Below are 22088 nucleotides of genomic sequence, written 5' to 3' on the forward strand. Positions count from 1 at the left end.
AATATTTACTCAGAAAAAAATTCTCATCTTTTATGCAGCATTGAGAATTTATGAGATTTTTATTGTTAATCGCGTTTCCCTTGGAAGAGACAAGATCACTGCGTCCTATATTTACGCAATTTACCTATCTTTGAGATCCAACAAGAGTATTCAACGCAACGAAATTCGTATTTCACTTAGAGAATACGCTCTTGACGCAGCGTTGCTGTAGGAGCAGTTAACCGTAGGCGGAGAATTCCCTCGGCGTACCGCGTTTCTTTCAGCCTTCGCTCCATGTTGCGCAAATAGCGTAACATCCTTTCTAGAATTAAGTGTATCTCCGTAGCGGGAACCGTGCGCGTTCACGATCATCGGAGTTTCCGTCTTGAGAACGGCGGGTCCTTCTTCCCCTGCGTCGATATTGGAGGATAGAAAAGGGAGAAAATAAAAAAAGCCGTTGCTGTGTAATAATAAACCACAAGTTCTTGCTGACTGGATTCGGACTGGAAAACGTATACCTCATCACATGAACATTTAAGGAAAGAAGCCTCGCTTGTATACGCTTATAACGGCCTTTCTGTGACTGAGGCGAAAGGATGTCGAAGCGGCTGCGGAACAGCGAGGTTTGCGCTGACTGCAGTGTCCCAGGTAGGACTCCCTCCTCCTACAGCTCGCTAACATTACATTTCACACTTCATTCACATATTAACACTTTAAGACTGGACTGGACCGGGTACTGTCATTCCAACGCTTTGGCTTCCAATCCAAGGACCTTCGTCGAGGTGTTTCGGAGTTCCTAGACTAGTAGCGCTGTGTGTGAAATAAATCATCATTGTCATGTCGACCGTTAGGCACTACCGACTCGCTGGCCCCGGCCTCCCTGCTTGTGTTGTGTCTTACAACACACCAAATACCGGCACTAAGACCTTGGTTTTTTCCACAAACATGAATGATAGAATAGATTAGATAAAAGAACGGGTACTTCTGTAATTTAGCTAATGCTGGATGAGATGGTAGAAGTGTGCTGTGCGGCGTGTTCTGTGCTCGTTCCTGCTAGATTCAACTTCACTTAGCTGAGGTTGCAGAACTCCGGAATATTATTAGTTGTTCTCGTAGACAATGGGTTGACAAGTCTTTTGAGACGGTCGTGTGTTGCTGGACATCACGGCACAGGAATAACAGCTGGGCGGTAGCTGATCAATCTGGTTGTACTGTTTAAGTGTTTTTCTCAGTGTCTTTCTGGGAACAGCTGGTAGCGTAGTGGTTAGAGCTGTTGCCTTTTGGATCTAAAGGTCACAGATTCAAGTCCCACCTCTTGCTTCAGTACTCCTGAGCAAGGTACCAACCAATTACCAAATTATGAACTGTCCATGATCTGTCTGTGTAAATGGGTAAATCATTCTAAGTTGCTTTGGAGAAAGGTGTGAGCTAAATGAATAGTTTTTTTCTGTTAGTTTACAAAGAAACAGCTCTAGCCACTGTTACCACCCATTGTTTGAGATGTGAATGGGAATAGTTGACTTGTTTTGCATGATGAGACTGAAGGTAAAGACAAGCTAGGCTCCATCTTGCATTGGTGGGTGTGTTGGCCCATTGCAGCACTGTGTATTACTCCACCTATCTCCTGGAAGTGGTTAAGGGTGGCTTGGCAGCAGGTTGTGTAAAATGAAGCCACGGGTGAATTTTGTGTGTGCTTCACTTGAGTTGACATTGGGATGGAGAGAATGCAGTATGTGTGAAAGGTAATGCTGTAGTAGCCTTAACTACAGCTGCTGATCAGTTTTCAGTCCTGAGAAAACCCATTCTGTTTAGATTTTAGCCTGACAACCTTCTGCCCTCCTGTATGGGAAAAGGAAATGGTCAAGAACAGAATTCCCTGTTCAGTGAGTGGGTGGGACAACACAGGAACTTCACTACACTTTCATAGTACTGTGTTTTTGTCAAATGGCCCATAAGTTGGTTATGATATCTGCCATGTGAAAGAAAAACTGTAAATGATTTGTCACCATAGCCCTGCCTGTGCCTGTGAGTTACTGAAATTTGATGGATTTCTCTTTGTTAGGTGTTAAATTAAAAAATGTCAAATTAGACATCACTTGTGGTTTACATTAGGTTAGATGTGTAAGAGTAAACCTTGCTGCAGGAGACTTCTTTGTGTGGGAGAAAATGCCTTCTGTACATGGTTGTTTGGCTGGCTGGATTCTGGAGTGAACCTGCATTGTTGTTGACAAGTGCAGGAAAAATAACAGGATGGCTGGGGTTTTCTATTGTTTAAACTTTTTGTGAAACTGATTTAGCAGTTGCCAGAGTTTGACAAACAAAATGGCTGGATCAAATTCTTCTTCTAGCCCCAATCAACATTTTTCATTGTACACATACTTCCTTATTGCTGCTCATTTGTGCTAAATACTCTGTTCATACTGGAGTATAAACTGTATATATCTTCAACAACCTTTAGAAAGGACATAACCCTGCTAGTTAGCTACTGTAGGTGACATGTCATGAGAAGCAATGCTTTCTGTGCTGGAGAGCTGCAGGTGAAGATGGTCAATACTTAATTTTGACAAAATCGAAAAATGCAGAATGCTGACAAAGTCCCTTCATTTTCAAGACAAGGGAAGGAGAGGCTTTAATCCTCCCCAGATGGAGGTGGTGTGCCACTGACGGATCTTCTTAATCCTCTGAGCTGGTTTTATCAGTGCACAAGCAAGCCACGCTTTACCGGTGAGCCAGGAAGTGGCTACGCAGCGAGTTCCCCCTCACTGATGTCAGATGTTTTTTTTTTTTTCCTTCTTCTTTTTCTTCTTCTTTTTTAAAAAATGATTTTGCAGCTATTAGAGTAAGTGCATAGTATGGGAGTCAGGTTGTTTATTTAGAAAAGGCACTTTGAGGCTTCTGCCATTACAGCACAACTGGGGTAGTGGGGACACCGGTATCCCACATGACTTTTCCTGCTCACTTCACCTCACAGCTGTTGCTGCCTGAACAGCTGCAGCATAGTGGAAGAAAGCCCCAGGGGATCCCTTTAAGTGGCTGTCACATGGGTGCTTTGGTAAGCAGTAGGAAGGAAGAGTTTCAGATCTGTGGCGCAGGTGTCAGGAATCCGTGGCCCTGCATTGTCATCAGTAGTCTCAGTGAGCTGTTTGTGCTTCACTGACAGTGTTGTAAATCTGAATGGATATTCTAAAGTGAACTGCATAAGGATTTAGAGCCTTTGTTTGTTCCAGAATATAGGATTGTCTGTTATGTGATGGTCATGTGTACTGTTTTTATGAACAATATTTTATATTTTGCATCTTTATTGTTTTGTTTTGAACTGTATGTTGTTCACCTTTTTAGCTTAGTAACCATTCTATAAATGTCTTCTGAACTTCAAGAAGTACTTTTTTAGGAACTCTAGTTACAGCATGCAGTTGACCTTCATGCTGTTATTCTAAACCACTGGTAAAGCAAATGCTTTATAAGAAAATAAGTGGAGTCTCCTCAGAGCTTCAGTTAACATGGAGTTTACAATATGTTCTCACCATCTTTGTGTGTGTTTCCTCTAGGCCTGAGGTTCCCTCTCAAGTTTCAGAGAAATAATATTTAGGTGAAGTTTGATTCTTATTTAACCTTTGTGTTTGTAAATATGCCTATGTCCAGCCTGACATGGAATATCACCTCATATAGACTGTATCCTGCCGTGGTCAGCGTTTCTCTTTTCTCTTGATTTGATCTGTCACCATGATTTAAAGTGAACATGCTTTAGACCTCATCCCTTTTATTTAAATATTTTAATGTAATATCAATATTTAGTGGATGGCACAGTGACATTGTTTTGCATTTGTTGTTTTTTTTTTTTTTTTGTCACATGGTTTGTCATAAATGCAAAATCACTTGACTGTTGAAGCTTCAACATTCAGATGTAAATATACATCAGTGTCCTGGATTTTGGCTATTCTCTCAGTTCCTCTCATATGATCCCAAGTACATTGGCCTGAGGCTGAGGTAGCCCAATGGTCTCTAAGATCCCCTTTGTGATTGTCTCCAAGAGGCTCTTCTGTGAACACTTCCGATTTAGCTGTCGGGCCAGAAAGCAGCCCAGTGCTTGCCAATACAAAGCATGCAGTCAGTTTCTAGAGTCACAGTTATCTGTACTGTAGAAAGTTGTTTCAGTGCTCTTGTTGCTGCCCAAATAGTGGCAGAACTCAAGATTTCTTGGTGGTCTGATCTTTCACTCTTGTACTGTGAGTTGTTTGATCCTCGTTCAGGAACTAAAGAGCTCTTTACTTGCCTTTTCTGCCCTAAGCAGGTCTTTGGCTCAATAACTAAGGAAAATGGACTTCCCCTCTTTAAGGTGCATGACATAACTGCAATTTCAGGATTTCAACAAAATTAAATGATCTTGTGCAACATTAATTTTGATGCTGTGTAAATGTTTTATAAAACATATCTGCTGTGATCATGTATTTGAGTTAAATGTTTAGCAGATCACAAGCACTTGATTGCCTAATGTTTATAAACCTCCAAGTTGCTATTTAATTAAAGGTTTACTGTATTAATAATTCACTGTCTGGTAGAGTTATGCCTCTTATCACATAGAGAATTTTGAACTGGTTCTTTTATGTTCTTTAATTCTGTTTTATCAGGAAGTTTTACTCGAGAGGTATTTTGAGTGTTGTGGTTGTCACCTCCAGGCTGTGAATGTTGAGCCTGAGGGGGGGGGTGGTGGTACAGCGAGTAGCGCTGCTGTCTCACAGCGCCTGGGTGGTGCAGGAGAACGTGGGTTCAATCCCCGCTCAGTCTGTGTGGAGTTTGCATGTTCTCCCCGTGTCTCCGTGGGTTTCCTCCGGGTGCTCCTGTTTCCTCCCACAGTCCAAAGACATGCTGTTCAGGTTCCCCCATAGTGTGTGTGAGTGTCACGGAGTGAGTGTGTTTCACTGATGCATGGATGAGTAACCCCTTGTAAGTAGCATATCTAGCAATGTAGTCACCTTGGTGAATAAGGTGTGTGGGGTAGTAACACTACATAGTATCTGTTGTAAGTTGCTTTGGACAAAAAAAGTGTCTGCAAAGTGAATAAATGTAAATGTCATAAACCTCTGGCTGTTTAAGAAAATGGATGCATCATGTATTAATATTGTTTTGATTTTTGTACTACAAAGGTCCTTATCCATCAAAAGGGTCAGCTAAGAATTAAAAAAATACAACACTTTTATCCTGTACAGTCATGTTAAAATTATCAGGGGTGGAAAGACAATAGTAGTGTGGATACAGGGTTGCTGTTCTCTGTCATTTCTTCTATGGCTATCCAGTGTGTACCAGTCGTAGGCTGATGTCACTGCAGCACAGAGCACTATATAGTAGCACAGCTGGAGTCATGTCACTGAAAATATTTACTTATTTCTAGCATTGTACTCCTTGAAGAAATTGACATAGTAGTTGCAATGTAAGACTTCATTTATGTGTTTGTTTTGCTCTTATCTAACTACTAACTCTGCCTGTTGGCCATTTCAGAGATTCTGTAATGATTCTTCACATAATATGATTGTAACATGTCAGTTTTGACTGTTTATTTGTAATCTTGAGGTGACACCAGAGTGGGGCAATAAGTGCTGATATCCTCTGTGTGTATTGACTACTGGTGGTAATGAGGTGAAACTATTATTGCCCTCTTTTCCTGCATGGGCACATGCAGATCCCCGCTGGGCCTCAGTGAACAGAGGAGTGTTGATTTGCGATGAGTGCTGCAGTGTCCACCGGAGCCTGGGCCGCCACAGCTCGCAGGTGCGTCACCTGACGCACACTCCCTGGCCACCAACACAGCTGCAGGTAAGCTGGTGCCCTCTTGCTGCTCTATTATGGTTTGGCCAGCTCTGCCAAAGCTGTAGGTTTGAAGCTGACTTTAACCAAGGGACTTCTCTTAAAACTTTTCATTCCTTCTCCTACTAATATTTATAGCAGATTAACAGAATGAGGGATGCGTTCGTAGTTTTATACAAGTTCACCAATAACCCCCAGCACATATGTACTCTTGCTAACACATTAAAGTATTGACAAACCCCTACCAAGCTCTCAATCCCTTTAATACAGTGCTGCAGCTCTTAACTCATGAGCTAATAATTCTGGAAGTTCAGGGCAAATCTCTCACTAGCTAGCAGCTCTCTTGTAGTGCATCGAATTAACATGTTTATTTACTTAACTTCAGGCCTTTAGGTTTTCAGAAATAGTAATGTGATACTGTTGCAGACAGTCACATTAATGTTTATAATTGCAAGCATGCCTGTTTGCTCCAACATGGCTGGGATCCGTACTGGCCTTTGAGAAGTTTACTTTCCTTTGCTTCAGATGGTTCAGATGCTTTACAACAATGGCGCAAATTCAATATGGGAGCATTCCCTGCTGGACCCTGCCTCTGTCATGAGTGGGAAGAGGAAGGCCAACCCTCAGGACAAATTGCAGTGAGTCTCTCCAAATCTGCCTGTCTGGGGTGTTCCTGTGGTCAATCATAAACGTGTGGGGGGGAGAGGAAGAATATGTTTTTAAAGAAAAAAAGTTGAGCTCCTGCCCAAAACTTGCTTCTTTTGTTTGCCCTCAGTCCAAATAAAGCAGAGTTTATAAAGGCAAAATACCAAATGCTTGCATTTGTCCACCGAATGCCATGTCGGGACGACGACAGCTTCACGGCCAAGGACCTGAGCAAGGTGGGTGTAGGCTGCTAGATTTCCAGAGTACATTTTTATTTATTTTTTTTTTTGTCTGGTGGGTCTTTTACCTTGTGAAAGTCGTTACCTTTCTGTATGTCCTTTTACTTCAAATAGATAATTACAAAAGACTAGACAATGATGCATGTACTTGAGGGTATTTGTGTTCCAGAAGTTTTGATACACGTCAAATGACAGAACCTGTCCTTGGGACCTGTGGGTCAAGTGTCAAACTTTTGACTGAGCCTTTCCCCCATATAGGTTTGACACTCAAGGCTGTTCCAGAGTTTAATGTGTCAGTAGTTTGAGTTTTTTGTCCATGTTGATTTTTTTCCAGCAACTTCACTCAAGTGTTCGGACTGGTAATCTGGAGACGTGCCTGAGATTACTGTCGCTGGGAGCCCAGGCCAATTTCTTCCACCCAGTAAGAAATGATTTTTGGTAATGTAACTTCCCAAGCAAGGTTGTATAATTGTGTTTAAAATCAAGGTTCTTAACAATGAAAGATATTGATCATGAGTATTTAAATAAATTTTGAAAAATCCAGCAGTCAGATTTACTTTCTTTTCCTTGTAATTTATGAAGAAAAATGTGATCATGCAGGTGCTTTCAGGTTTTTGCCTCAGTACTCCAAGCATACCTTTGAAGCAGAAACCAGTAGACACACATTTGATTATATAAAAACGGAAGGTGTTCATGGAAAACGGAATTTGGCACTCACAAAAAGACATGTAGTTTAGTAACTAAGAACCTGGATCTTTAACCCAAAGGTGGCAAGCTTTTAGGGGCAATCTTCAATTCCCTGTTAAAGTTAACTTGATTAGTGAGTAAAAGTATAGTGTTATAAATTGACTTGGATTTGCCATCTGATAGGCAGCTGGAGTAACAGTGACGTAGTAATGATACAGTGGGGTTGTGGCTCATTGGTTGTGTCCTGTATCCATCAAACAGGAGAAAGGGAACACACCGCTGCATGTGGCTGCCAAGGCGGGGCAGGTGTCCCAGGCCGAGCTTCTTGCTGTTTATGGGGCTGACCCCGGTGCCCCTGACTCCAATGGCAAAACCCCAATCGACTATGCAAGGTAACAGTCATGTTTGACCAGTGCTGTGAACCAAGGGATTGGAGTAACATAATAAGTGGCCACTGTGTATTCTATCAGTTAATGATAGTAACAAAGGAAAGTATGTAGTCTAACCCTCTATAAGGAAGGTAATGTGTTCCAGGAAAACCCTTTCTAATGCAGACTTTCATAGCTCAAATGTAAAGGCCATTAGTTTCAGTGGTAAAAGTTACTGTGTGTTCATGAACCCCCAAAGTGACAATTTATGCTAGAATATCACAAATTAGCATTAAAATGCATGCAGTTTAAAATGGATGCAATAGAAAAGGTTTGTTAAATGTTCTTAGTTAGAGAGAATTTTCATAAGTCAATTTTTGTATCTCGGGGGATAATTGTATTATGATTCTTAACTTATATCTCTTTACAGACAAGCTGGGCACCATGACCTGGCAGACAGGCTGGTGGAAATCCAGTATGAGCTTACAGACAGACTGGCTTTCTACCTCTGTGGGCGGAAGCCGGGTAAGTGTTGTGGGGTGAGTGGTAAAAAGCAGATGTGCCAGTGGCATGGCAATGAACTATCTTTCTTCTGTTTTCTAGATCACAAAAATGGGCAACACTTTATCATCCCACAGATGGCTGAAAGGTAAGGCACAGGCCATAACATTGTGGAGACAAAGCATTTTAGGTTGTTCAGCAAAAAAAGGTATGTAGCCTGCTTGTTTTAGAAAAACCTCAAATGAGAACAGGGACTAAATATGAGTGGCAAGTGATCTGTGAGTTCTTTACACATTACCTTCAGTTGCATGTTTATATAGGTCATCTGCTACCCACTAGGAATATGCTGGCAAAAGTGTCACACACTCATGGTTGAAAGTTTAGGCCTTTGAGCTCAAAAAATGTTTTTATGGTTGTGTAATTTGTAATCAGTCTGCCTGTATGTTTTACTGTGGAATTGCTTTGACATAGGTGCACCTTAGACATGCAAAGGAAAATACACTTTTATTGAGTTATTTTCTGAAATACTGTATTTTTTTTCTGTTGCATTCTTTGGATGGAAAAGAAATATGTAAGTATTTAGCAGAGTATATATACTGGATTTATGGCATTTAGCCAGCAGAATTAATTTTTTTTTTTTTTTTTTTTTTTAATTTGCAGCAGTCAGGATTTATCAGAATTGGCAAAAGCAGCAAAGAAAAAACTTCAGTCTGTAAGTAAACTTTCAAATTAAGGAATTTTGACTTTGCTTTTTATTATGGATGGTGTGCAGTAGTTGCAGTTTTGATATATAGAACAGTGATTGAGGGGTGTGGCTTAAGGTGTGTTTTTTTTTTTTTTTTTTTTTTTTTTTTTTTTTTTTTCCTTTCTTCCTGTCCCCTTTTATCAGTAACTGGTATTTTAACAGAGGGGGAAAAAAATTACTTACTATAGTGCAGACTGCTTTATATAGACAGTGGTTAGGAGCCAAGCCGTCTGGTCCACATTTTTAACACTCCACTTTTAAAGCGGACTCTTTCAAAATGTTTAAAAATAGTTAACCTATTTGAATTCCTGATAATGGCATTTACTGGATTTTACTGTGTGTGAAGCAAGAGTTGACAGAAGAATTAGCAGCTCTCCATGTGCTATCTTCCAGCTCAGCAATCACTTGTTTGAGGAGCTGGCAATGGATGTATATGACGAAGTGGACAGAAGGGAGACAGATGCTGGTAAGTGGCACCCAGACAAACCCTGGTATAAATTTTGGTAACAATAGTTTGTAAACTAGAAGACCACATGGACTGTTCTTGAGCACCTGAAAGCCCCTGGCTAGGTAGGGTATGACCATGTTTTTTGTGAGTCACAGATGCAATTAATAATGCTCTGAAAATAATCTTTTTTTTTTTTTTTTTTTTTAAAGAGCACAGTGCTGTCATTTGTGAGTCAGGTATATTTGGTCAGCCAAATGGTAAAAAGAGCAAGATAAAATAAGTGGAAAAAGCCATACAGGAAGTATTGTACATAGAAAGAGTTGTTTTAAGGCCAACTGGACTACAGCTTGGGGTGCCTTGCGACGGACTGGCGTCCCCTCCCCCTCCGGCCTTACGCCCTGTGTTACCGGGTAGGCTCCGGTTCCCCGCGACCCCGTATGGGACAAGCGGTTCTGAAAGTGTGTGTGTGTGTGTGTGTGTGTGTGTGTGTGTGTGTGTGTGTGTGTGTGTGTGGACAACTTGATTGGCTGGAGTACATGAAGAATGTCACTCCTCTTATTTATAGTATGGCTAGCAACGCAGAACCACAGCACTCTGGTAACGGAAACAACAGTTGTGCCTTTTCTTCCTGTGAACCCCGAGTACTCATCTACAAGAAATCAGGCAAGTGTTTGTTCTTTCTGTGGAACTTGACAGTCATATTTCCTCACCGCAGTAGAAGCATACTTTCAACATTCAACAAAATTTGGTTTTTAAATCATTGTGGAGGTTAGCAAGACCTGGTGCTTGGATAGACTTGTCTTTTTCCTCATAGTATCTATCAATTTTACAATGTGAAATATGGTCATTCTTTTCTGTTGTGGCATGTGTGGTGTTTCTAGGGACGACAGAAGCTTGCCAGATTCAATGCACATGAGTTTGCAACACTTGTCATTGACATCCTTAGTGACGCAAAGCGCCGGCAGCAAGGCAGCTCTGTAACAAGCCCAAAAGGTAGGGGTCACAGGGTGGGGTTAGATTAAGCCCCACCCACTTCCCAACATGTCCCTTGCTCTTGTTCACATGGACCATTTTTCTGACTGCTGTCATCTCCTTTTTAGAAAATGTTGAACTGATCCTGAAAAGCGTGGATGGCCGTCATGGAAGTGAGAGCCAAGACAATGACCAGCCAGATTATGACAGCGTTGCATCAGATGAAGACACGGACCAGGACACTCCCTCTGGCAAAGGGGACCGGACCAAGGTACCGTCCACTATCTTGTAGCTGTTGACATAGAAAAACTAAATGGGAACAGAGCAGTTCTTCAGTCCAGCCTCACAGAAACACTTTCAGCTTTCAAAAGTCTGCTGGGCTACTGTCCAGAAGCAAAAGTAAAGGCTCTCACTGCAATGTTGACCTTTGTGCTTTGAATGATGAAAGTCTTATTCTACATCAGCATGACATGAATACTTTCTCCTTTCTTTTTTATCTGCAAAATACTACAAGCCTCATGCTCAGCTACTCAGATTTAATAATTGCTTGTCCTTGTCAGGGCATAGTGGTCCAGAGCCTATCCCAGAATCTCTGGAGCGGGTACAGCTTGGATAGGACACCAGTCCATCATAGAATACTACAACCTGTTTAAATGTATTTTTGGGGTTTAAGTTGCATACTAAATAGAGAAATTGCTTTTATGTGTGGCATTATTTTAAAGTGGATGGAATTTGATATTAGGCATGTTTACACCAGAGAGACAGAACCTAACCGAGGAAAATTTTATCCTTCCTTTTTCACCCCTCTTCAGAGTGTGGACTCTGACCTATCAGATGGTCCCATTACGGTACAGGAGTTCCTGGAGGTGAAGAACGCCCTGTCAGCTTCAGAGGCCAAGATTCAGCAACTCATGAAGGCCAACAGTAACCTGAGTGATGAGCTACGGCTGATGCAGAAAAAGGTATCCACAGAGAACCGGCACGTGGGCACTAATGCAGACACCTAGGACACTGGAGCTGCCCCAGGGGAAGCAGGGAAACATAGCACTAGGCTATCCCTTTTAATGGGCCGTGCACTGTCTTAAAGAGCAAAAAAGACTGCACAATGGCTACTTTTCCTATACCCACAATATAAGGTGATGTCGTTGTACTCTTCAGAATCCTGCTGTTCTATTCCACTTAATATCAGGTGGACTCCCATCTTCTCGGGGGGGCAAATGAACAACATAAACATCTTTTTCCCTAACACAACGTGCATCTTAATATTCTGTTTGTAGCTTTTGGTTTGATTTTATTTTAAAAGTGCATAGCACAAAAATATTGTAATAGTTTTAAAAGCCTCTTCTTCATAGACAAGGGATTGCAACTTAAGGTCAACTTCAGGTTCACACTTTTGGATTGAATTCTACTCTACTTTTAATTGCATGATTTTTGTTTACATGTGAGGTCTAAAAATCTGAATCAAGATGTTACAGGTCAATGAGATATCAAAGCCTACACCTTTTAGATCCTCAGTGGGCTATCTTGTAGCCAGAATTGCAAGAATGTTCCCTAAACATGTATACATCTATTTATTCGCAAGAATTGTACAGAACTGCATTGTTTTCAGAGTCTTGCATAATTCGTGACTGAGGAATCTCTTTAAAGTGCACATTGTCTGTTTTCCCTCGAAAGGGGAAGAGAAATTCAGGCCTTTGTCTTGTGACCAGCACAGACCGAGGGAGCCATAACCTGTAGGAATAATTACATGTTTCAAATGCATGCAAAAACAATAGTACACTTCTGTTATACCTATAATGATCTCACACAGCAGACTTAGATTTTTTCCGTAAAGAAAAGAACCCTGGAATTGAATCTGTGGTTGATACTGTAGGCTTCCAAGTTTGGAATTTTTTCCCCCTTCAAGTAATGTGTGAATTTTTAAATTTTTCTACTCAACTTTTTTTGTTTTTTCTTTTTTTGATGAAAGGTATCTGAATTAAGTGCTTGTACATTTCCATAGAAAGAACGCAAGACATGGGGAAAATAGTCTTTGAGATTACACATTGAACAGTATTTGGTTTTGTGGTATAGTGCTTTCCCTAATAATTCATTCTGGTTAATGAGGAGTCATTGTTTTGCAAATAATGTGGAATGCCTTTGCATACTGTTTGAGATTAACTTTGTCATTATATGGGCATTTTAAAGTGACTTGTTTATGCTGAATGGACTGGGCTGGACTTGTGTGACTTATGGCCAATTTAAAACCCCATCTGAATTGGCTTTTATCTGGACAATTCCAAGTCCTTCTAGTTTTCCTTCAGCTGCGATTCATTCAACTGATTTGATCTCCTGTGTTGTTTTGTGAAGTATTTGACTTTTTCTGCAACATTTCTACTCTCCCTGTATCTTACACGACAAACTCCATGAAGTTTGAACCTTTATCTGTTGCTGCCTGTTTGTGTCAGCAGTATGGTGTCTGTTGCCAGTACCGCCCTTCATTTCACATGCCACATCTGCAGCATGAGGCTTGCTTGCTGTCCTCTGCTTGCTTTATTTGCTGTACTTTCCCATGCCCAGCATGTTGACAGCTACAGAAAGGAGCATCCTATTTAATGTGCTTAGAGTGCCATTTTAGGGATTTGTACAAGTAAACCCTGCTGAAAGTCTAGTTAATTTGAAAAATACAGTTATACTACTAAAAGTTAAAAATGAAATGAACATGGAGTGGCATTGCACACTTTTACGCTAGACCAGGCACCATTTTTGTATTGCTTGTGAGGGACAGTTAGGTAGTAAACACCAGCTTGCTGCGAAAGCGCTTCTTAGCCTCTTGCCGACCGTCTTTTCCAGCTGCAATCGCTGCAAAGCGAGAACACATCTCTCAGGCGGCAGGTCACAACCAATATCTATCAGGTCCCCAGCGGTTCAGAGTTCCCCGACCCCTCCAGTCCCTCGGCCCTGAAGCGCCGACCATCAGCTCGGAGTAGCAGGCCCATTTCTATGTATGAGACTGGCTCGGGCCTGAAGCCCTATCTCCCCAGGGGAGAGGCCCCCTACCCAGAAGAGGGTATCCCCACTCTGCAGCCCCTCCCACCTCATGTAAGTAAGACCTGCAAACCAGCTTTTGCCATTTTTGTTATTTCAAACTTCTCTTATTTCTTCCTTTCTTACTTTCCTGCATTTCTCTTGTCTCTGTTGATCTAAAGGCTGTTGTTACAGAAGCCATATTTATCACGGAGTCTACATGTTCCTAAGGCAGGACCATGTTGTTGGTGTGGGCAATGGTTTAGTCACACAGGTAGTCTCATCCCGCAAGGAGCATTTTAATCCCAGCAATTTGCTTGACCCAACTTTCACAGCATTTCTGGAGACATTTTCCCTTCTTAGATGGCCTTCATTTGTATTTGTCCCAGCATTCATTTAAAATGACAGGAAACCAGTTGTTCCTAATGTAACAGAGTGTGACCTTATCTGAACTACTGTGAAGGTGTGTACAGTTTAAAACATGATTAAATGCATCTTTAAAGCATTTCATTGCTTCTGTCATTTATTTTAACTCTTTAGAAACATATATGCAAGTCTTCATTTTTCCCTTTGAATTACATGTGATATTCATGCATAGCATTACCACCTTTGTATAACTCCTTCATACACATTTAATGTGGTGTTCCCCTTTCACTGTTTGTCTTTATTATATTCTATTCTTCTTGTGTATCTAGTGTAGATAATGCTTCCTAGTGCTCAGCCAGGATCTGGTCCTGCTTTATGCCTTTTTTTTTTTTTTTTTTTTAATTTTTTTTTTTAACAGTATGATATGATCAGAGAAGATCTTGGTTTAGTGCTTAGGAACATGATATCTTGTCTGGTATTTTCCCATTTTGTTTTTTATTCTGTTTTCATTTTCATGAGTTTGGTTTGAACCCTTTCTAGATCGGGAGGGGTGCTTTTGTGACCTCTTCATCCCTCCCCTCGTTCCCCTCCACCCTTTCCTGGTCGTGGGATGAAAGCACGCAAAGGGTTAAGTACCTCCTCACTTGGGCTCCTCCTGGTGGGAAGTTGCTTTTTTTTTCCTCCCCCCCCCCCCCCCCTTATTTCTCATGCTGCTCCCAGACAGCCCCTCTGCATGAGAGTCCACAATCTATTGCTCATTCTCACTCAGCTGGCAAAACCTCCACCCTCTTGCCTTTCATTCTTTCCGTGCTCCTCACACCTTTGTGAACATGGCCTCTTGAGCTCACTCCTCACCATATTATCGTAAACATGGTGGCGCTAGTCTTAATTCACTGTGCTGTCATAAACCTTTACACCTCTTCAAGGTCCATCCTAGAAATGTTTTTTTGTATATGCTTTTAAAAAATTTTATTATGTGAAATTTGGGCAGGGCAATTAAAATGTTTACAAGTTCTGATATTAATAATGGTTTACTGTAAAGGTAGTGGACAAAAAAGTAAAGGCCTGTGTAACGTGTGTGTGACAATCACTCACTCCTTCCCAATCGTTGTCATGTATTTTATAAGCAGACTACCATTCAGGTTCAGTAATACTAGGCAACACAGCTGCAAGCGTCCTCAGTGACTTCAGGGTATAGTTCTTATCCCATGTTTTTGGTATTTTTAATGTCAAAGGCTGTTGAAATTCTAGCCTATGAGAAATAAAATGATTATCAAAGAGCAAGTCTGTAGAAGCACATTCTGCAGTATGTGTCAAACTTGTGATTTTTTCAGCATCCTGAACTGGCAAAATTGTATAGGAACATCAGAAAGCCAAGTAGCATAGCTGAGTTACAGTGTACAACCCAGTCTTAACATCTGTAAATGTTTGCAGATCCAGTATTAGAAAAATCACAGGCATTGTGAGCATTGACATATGAAATAATTTAATAAATTGAGCTTAAGCAGAGGTGACTATATTATGTTTAATGGTTGACTGCTCTTTTAGAAATATTTAATGCTATGTGAAATGCTACCATGTTGAGATTTGTTTTGGATGCTTGCCTTGTATTCCTGATGGATGTCCTTTCAGGATGATGCTGGTCTACATGGCATGTCAAATTTGTTGTCTGGTGACATGGTTACCTTCTTGTGTTGCCCCCCTTCCACACTTTGTCACATGCCCTTAAAACAGGAGACTCCAGGTGTTTCTGATAGGGGTCTGAAAGATCTGATTATCTCCTGTCTATCTCCTAGGTCATTGTTGGGGCAGAAAATGGCATCACTTAGTTTTGGCAAATGTGAATCACTGAACTACTTTCCAGTTCCCAGCTTTTTCTTTTATTTCTATTTTTACCTTTTTAGTACCTGAAAATCTGAAGATGTTAACCTTAATCCAGAGATTTGAGATTTATACGATGAGTTCAGTGCTGAGAGCCAGTAACCTTATGGCTCTGATACTGTGTGTTTAAACAACACTGCTACAAATGCAGTATTTGGAGATGACCCTTGCCACATGATCTGGTGGAGTTCCTTGTGGAAAGCCAAAGCCAGATTGCAGAGCAGAGTGGTTCCAAACCTTTCTTTATTGTTGCCATTCATAGTGTACATAGTGGTGCACCAGGCCTACTGTGTGACATTTTGGTTGTAGTAATGTTTTTTCCCCACTACCTTCATGTCATGAGTAACGAGGATTAGTGCAGTAGCAGTTTTTCATTCAATTCTTGAAATTCTATGTTCAGAGACTCATTATCATTGCTTGTCAATATCTTATTACATGTCTCCATTACAAGGTTTTGGCAGAGCACTTCAGCAGAAAATAAGCTCATTGCTAGCAGTTTTTCAAATGAATGTAATTTTTAAACCATTTCAGTAGCTAACAGCCAAATATTTTATACTGTAACTTACATTTTAAAGTTTTATCATAGATATTTTTAATCCTTGCATTTATATGAGGTTTCAAAGAGATTAAACAAAGTATAGTTGCAGCCCAGAACCCACTAGGTCATTTTTTTCTGACTCAACTAGAATGAAAAGTTTTTAACATCAAGTGTGTTCAGACTGCCATTGAGGCAGCACACTTCTCCAGTTTTCCTGGCAGTCTTTTTCGTTTCTCTCCGTCATAAACATTGGGATTAAAACCAGTGCATACACACTGGGCGACACGCAAACCACAGCTACTGGCTCATTTGCCATAGTGTGCAGCACTCCTCCTTGTCTTGCAGGCCAGAAGACAGGTGGGGGGGGGAAGGGTAGGTATATGTGTTGTGTCTGTGGCTGTGTTGCATCTCTTTGTTATGCCGCAGCTCTTGGTCAGGAGAGGGGACATCCATGGTTGAGCGTAGGGCATTTGACATGGCTGAGTGCCAAGAGGGATCTCTGTGGGATATTCTTTACGATTGAGTCAGATTTTGGCACAGAAGATGGGCTACCAGTCACAATTTCTGTTTAATATGGTAAGATGCCACCTATTTTTCCTGTTTTGTGTAAAATGGGTACAGTTGAATTTGGTGTGCCCAGTGACTATGATTTAGCATATTTTTCACAGATTAATATAGCTTTGTCTAGCATTGTCTCTTGGCCTTGAACAACATTACATCAAAACTTTGACTCTAAAAAAATTTGCAGTCCAACTGAAATGAAGAGCTGTAACGTGAAGGGTACGCACATTTCTAATTTGAAAATCGAGTCAAAGTTTTAGAAGTAATGTAGGCAGTTATCTGTCTTCTGGCTTTCTTCAAGTGCATCCCAGAGTCTGACTGCTCGCCGGTGTCCGTCTGCACGCTACACATAGGAGGAAGCGGCAGCATGTTCACATCGAGGACATGTGCCACTATTTCATTTACTTGTCTGTGTTGAGGTCTGCTTTGCACAACATCCAGGTCTGCCTGTGTTTTAATCAGGAATTCAAAATTTGTTATTGGCTTTTCAAAAATGGGAAAGATGTTTCTGATAATTCTGATAGTGTAGATACTTCAGGAGTCAACAACTTAAGGGGACCTTTTCAGGGAAAAAAGAACTTTGAACCTTCAGATAACCTCTTAACTAACTGCCAGTTACAATCATAACTGCTTCACCATAATGACATCATGTCTTGCTTTGAGGTTTTGTTTGCTTGTTTCATGCAAAGTACATGGGTGTATTAAGTTCTGTTTTAGTTTTTTCTCTGCCATTTGTTGTCTTTGTCATATTGTTTAATATAGATTCCATTGGTTCTTGTATGAATACCACAGAATGTTTAACCAGTTAAAGCTATTAAATATATTCTATTACAAATTGCCATAATTACTTTTGGATCTGGTAGCCAATATTGTGAACTGATTCCTAGGTTATTTTTCTGTGATTGAGTGTGATTGAGTTATGCCACAGTTAGTTACAACCAGAGATTTGATTATTTTACAGCACCGAACTTTGCATCGAAACAGTTAAACTAGCCCAGTTCTGCAGCGTACCTCCTCTACAATATTTCTGTGTACGTTCATATGAGTGCAAATGTGGCACTGCCTGTTACGGTGTGTTCTCCTCTCCTTCCAGGCTTCCAAGCTGGAGAAGCAAAGTAGTATGCCAGACAGTGACTACGACAATACGGCAAATGATGCAGAGGTGGATGAAACAGGGTAGGCTTTTAGGACCTTTGCTGTAGTAATGTATAATGTCATATTTTGTGTTACTTTTTTGTGGGTTATATTCCCTGGGGGCCAATCTGTACACCCACAGTGTTTTTATTTATTTATTTTTTTCCTCCTCCCCTGCTTTTTTTTGGGGTGTTTCTAAAATTCAAGTCCACGGTTTTTACTTAGAACAGTATTTAAGTGAACTCTCTTTCTGATGTATGTCCATGATTTCAGGCTGTTGCTGGATATGCAGAATTTCATCACTCAAACACCCTTGAGTGGATATGACTGGTCAGTTGTTCGTTTCCTGGGAGGTGGGAATGGAAGCATTGCACTGAGCATCTGCTTCCTTACCCCACAGGCTGGGCCGGAAGGCCAAGCTGAGGAGCAGTGGCTGGCTGGGAGAGAGCCCTGTCCCTGAGCCAGATGATACAGAAGCAGAGGCAGACCCCACTCTGCCTAGCACCGAAGACGTCATCCGCAAGACAGAACAGATCACCAAGAACATCCAAGAGCTGTTGCGGGCTGCCCAAGAGAACAAGCATGAGAGGTAAGACGAGGGGCGACTTGTCCACCAAAGCTGTAACCTCCTTTTACCGCCTTCCAACTGCTAGTATGTCTCCAGCAGGCCCCCATATGCCAACTGCTAGTATGTCTCCAGCAGGCCCCCATATGCTTCCTGGGCCCTTTGCCTCAAGTCTCAGCATGAAACTGGATATGGTTTCAAGTCATGGAATTCAACCCATTAACACAACACATTAACACTGAGGTGACAAGAAAACACTGCTTTTTTCCCTAGGTGTCCATCCATCTGTAGTTTCTTCTAGCCTTTCCTCTGTTCTGATCATGCATTTCAAGCATTTGCAAAGTTTCTCTTCATTTTCTCATTTTCTTTGGTTTCATTCAAACCTTTCTTTCCTTGCTAAATTTTCTTTATTTTTTTTTACATGAAAAAGTATTATCTTTGTCAAACCCCGTATGATTTAACCCTCTTCTTCCTCCTGTTTCTCATCCTGTGCCTTGGCCTTTGATGTTGTTCTGGTTCCTGTCCTACGGTTACAGCAGAGTGGGCGAGCGTGAGGGTGTGCGCCGGCTCAGGCACAGCCTGGGCTGCTTCAGCACCCTGGTGCCTTGGGCTGATAAGACCCCCTCCCTACCTGCCCCAGGGCTCTCAGTGCCCCCACAGCCTGACCCTGACCCTGCCTCGTGGTACTCTGGCCTCTGCCCCTGCCTCCCAGGCACAGTGTCTCCTCTTTAACTTCTGTTGCCTTCATCGCTCTGTTGCTCTGAAGGGGGCAGTGTGGATGGCAGTGCTCACAATATTCAGAGGAACCACAAAATAAACATTTTAATTTTACTAGATCCATGCTAAAATTCCATATTAAAAGAAGTTGATTACAGATGCTATCACATGAATATAGAGCAGCAAGAACATGGTGATCACTGCCTTCCATGCACCACCACTGACTTCTTTTGTTTTGACCCCACATTCATTTTTTCATGCATACTCATTGCTTTATTTTAATTTGTTCTTTAATGCAAACACCTCATCCTGAAAAGACCCACCTCGATATCACAAAGCACAACAGAGGGCTTGTAGTACTCCAGGTATTAACTGTCAGTGTTTTAGTATTAATCGTAAGTGTGTAGAACGGCGGAATGATCAGTTGTGCCTTACTAATACATGTGTAGTTTAAATGTAGACTTTAGTGTAGTTTTGGTCATTTTGAAGACTATTAAAAGTGTGGCTTTTGGAATGACAGATTGTAACTTGAGATTTGTGCTTTCCCACTAACTTGTTTGAACAATAGGATTGTTTTCGTCCTCTGTGTGTGTGATTCTTGATGCTCTCCTCTCCACAGCTTCGTACCATGCTCAGAAAGAATACATGTGGCTGTGACAGAAATGGCGGCCTTGTTTCCCAAGGTATGAGCATTTTGGGTTCATTCAGTTACCCTGTATGTGACACTTGAAAATATCAAACGACAGCTTGGTGCAGTTTGAGATGTACTTTAAATATATTCTTATTATTTAGAATATGTACAATCTTACATTTGAAAATAATGGTTGGTCTGATGAGAGTGATTCAAGCAGGAATCCCCCCCCCCCCCCGAATTCAAACCCAGTCTTCTGGCTGCTAACTTTCTTGTGCTGTCTATGTATTGCTGAGGCTGGACAGTTTTGTTTAATCCAATAAAATTATATTGTTCTTAGTTGTGTGAATTTCTGGAGGATGTGGCAGGTTTTATAAAAATGTTTGCCTGTGTGTATTGCTGATTCTCCCTCTGCTTGACACCTTGCAGAAGCCACGCTCGGAGACAGTGCGTGGCTCCCTGCGCCTGCTGACATCCAGTGCGTTCCGGCTGCAGTGCGAATGCAGGAAGGCAGTAGCCCCTGAGGCCGGGCCAAACCCTGACATGCAGCTGGTCACCCAGCAGGTCATCCAGTGCGCCTACGATATTGCCAAGGGTGCCAAGCAACTGGTTACCATCACTACCAAAGAGAACAGCAACTGACGCAGCATCACAATGCACTCGTAACCTGTTCGGTAATATTTAACAATTGGAGCCATTAACTTTTTTTCTGTTTTACATCAGTATTAGTATTTGCATGTTTTTTTTTAATTTTAAAAAAAATTAAAGATCAAAGTTCCCAGCAAGAAAAGTAAAACGGAACAAATCGGAGTCTGAGGTCTTCGTTAGATGGAAGTGCAGAGTTTGTGTTGGTTTTGTTGGGGTTTTTTTTTTTTTTTTTTTTTTTTTTTTTGAACTGATACAGCAAGGCAAAGTGCCACAAAGCACTGCTATGGGCTGCTTCTTGCTCGAATGGAGTCTGACTAGATACCGAGTGTAATTCTGTCTTACTCCACCACGCTCCACTGTATATGGTTTTCATGCCAGTGGCCGATGGTATAAAAATTAGATCAACATTTTTCTTGGTTTTTCCACTACTACTATTGTCTGTATTTATGTGCTACATACAATGTACTTCACAGCACTTGTTTTAATAGTATGTTGGTGGAATAAACATGCCACAAAAAGACTTGCAGTTATTCAGTGGGACCATAAATGGATATTAGTGGCTTCACATCAATTAACTTCACCTTGGGAAAAAAACCTGTTTCTGCAGAGCATGATTTCACTGCTCTGAAAAGACACTTGCATTGGTAAAATGAGCCGCAATACTATGAGAAGCAACATTACAACAAACTGTGTTCCAAACCAAGGCTGCAGCTCTACCAACTAATAGTATTCCATGTAGATTTTTTTTAAAGCTACTTTGTGTTGTGCTTAAAACTCCAGCAAAACTGTTAATCCTTACATGCTTATATACCTCATTTTCTGAGTATGTTTTTAATGGCAAAATAACATTCAAAGGGGGAAAGAACTGAAGATGACATTTTTCATTTGTTTCTTTGCATAGTTTTAGGCGAGGTGCTAAAACTGGGAGATTTGAACAGAAAACCTCATTGTCCCATTTTTTTTTTTTTTTTTTCCCCTCTTTTCAAGTGCAGTGATCTGCCAGAAATACTGCTTCTTCCATTGTGCAATGCACTTTTCCTTCAGCTTCCTATAATGGGTATGTTACATGTATCAAAATATCCACCAGCAATCCAATGTACACGTATACAGTTGTCTACTGGTGGTGCCTTTTTAAAGTAGAGAAGCAAATAAAAGTAATGTCACATTTGATTTGTACGTTATTGTATATTGTGAAGTAGGTTGCAGATCTGAGACCCTCTCGACGCCCCTCTTCTCCAAGCTGCTAGGTTAAATTAATGTGCACCTAATGGCATGGGATTGTAATGTTTTCCTCTACCATCATAATGTAGTTCAGTTTGTTATACTTGAAACTTGTGATCAAGGAAATGTCCATCTGTCTGTCTGCCTTCTGCTGAGTGGGCGGGTCTTCACGCAGGGATGTCAGTCAAGTAGTTATCATGGCTGCAGTGGGAAACTTGCCTTTTATTTTTAATAAACTTATTTATAACTGTAATCTGAATTTTATTTTTGACCTTTTACTGTACAAATGTGTTGTAAAGTTTTGTCTTGTATAATATACAGTAAATCAGGCTTCAAATTAAACATTTATGCCAGTTACTTCTGTGAGTTATCTGTTCATGCAGAAATAGTCTTCCCCACCTTGCAAAGGTAATGCGCTCCTGAAAAACTCTTAT

The 22088-nt window shown here is 41.1% G+C and overlaps 1 protein-coding gene across 6 annotated transcripts; it reads left to right on the forward strand.

Moving 5' to 3' along the window:
- The first annotated feature begins 334 nt into the window (after positions 1–334).
- On the forward strand, positions 335–21176 carry git2a (G protein-coupled receptor kinase interacting ArfGAP 2a). 6 transcript variants are annotated; one of them, XM_018749047.2, is made up of 21 exons: positions 335–627; positions 5657–5790; positions 6307–6419; positions 6557–6662; positions 7000–7086; positions 7614–7744; positions 8151–8245; positions 8324–8369; positions 8787–8792; positions 8882–8933; positions 9360–9432; positions 9980–10077; positions 10296–10407; positions 10515–10657; positions 11199–11348; positions 13219–13467; positions 14299–14385; positions 17832–17914; positions 18273–18461; positions 19774–19837; positions 20215–21176. In XM_018749047.2, the coding sequence occupies exons 1-21, from the start codon at positions 576–578 to the stop codon at positions 20425–20427; spliced, it is 2283 nt and encodes a 760-aa protein (XP_018604563.1). In that variant the 5' UTR covers positions 335–575; the 3' UTR covers positions 20428–21176. The 6 variants fall into 6 exon arrangements, with proteins under 6 accessions (XP_018604563.1, XP_018604565.1, XP_018604564.1 ...); XM_018749049.2 differs by lacking the exon at positions 14299–14385; XM_018749048.2 differs by lacking the exon at positions 8787–8792.
- The last annotated feature ends 912 nt before the right edge of the window (positions 21177–22088 follow it).

Source organism: Scleropages formosus, chromosome 19, assembly GCF_900964775.1.
Source record: "Scleropages formosus chromosome 19, fSclFor1.1, whole genome shotgun sequence".
NCBI lineage: Eukaryota > Metazoa > Chordata > Actinopteri > Osteoglossiformes > Osteoglossidae > Scleropages > Scleropages formosus.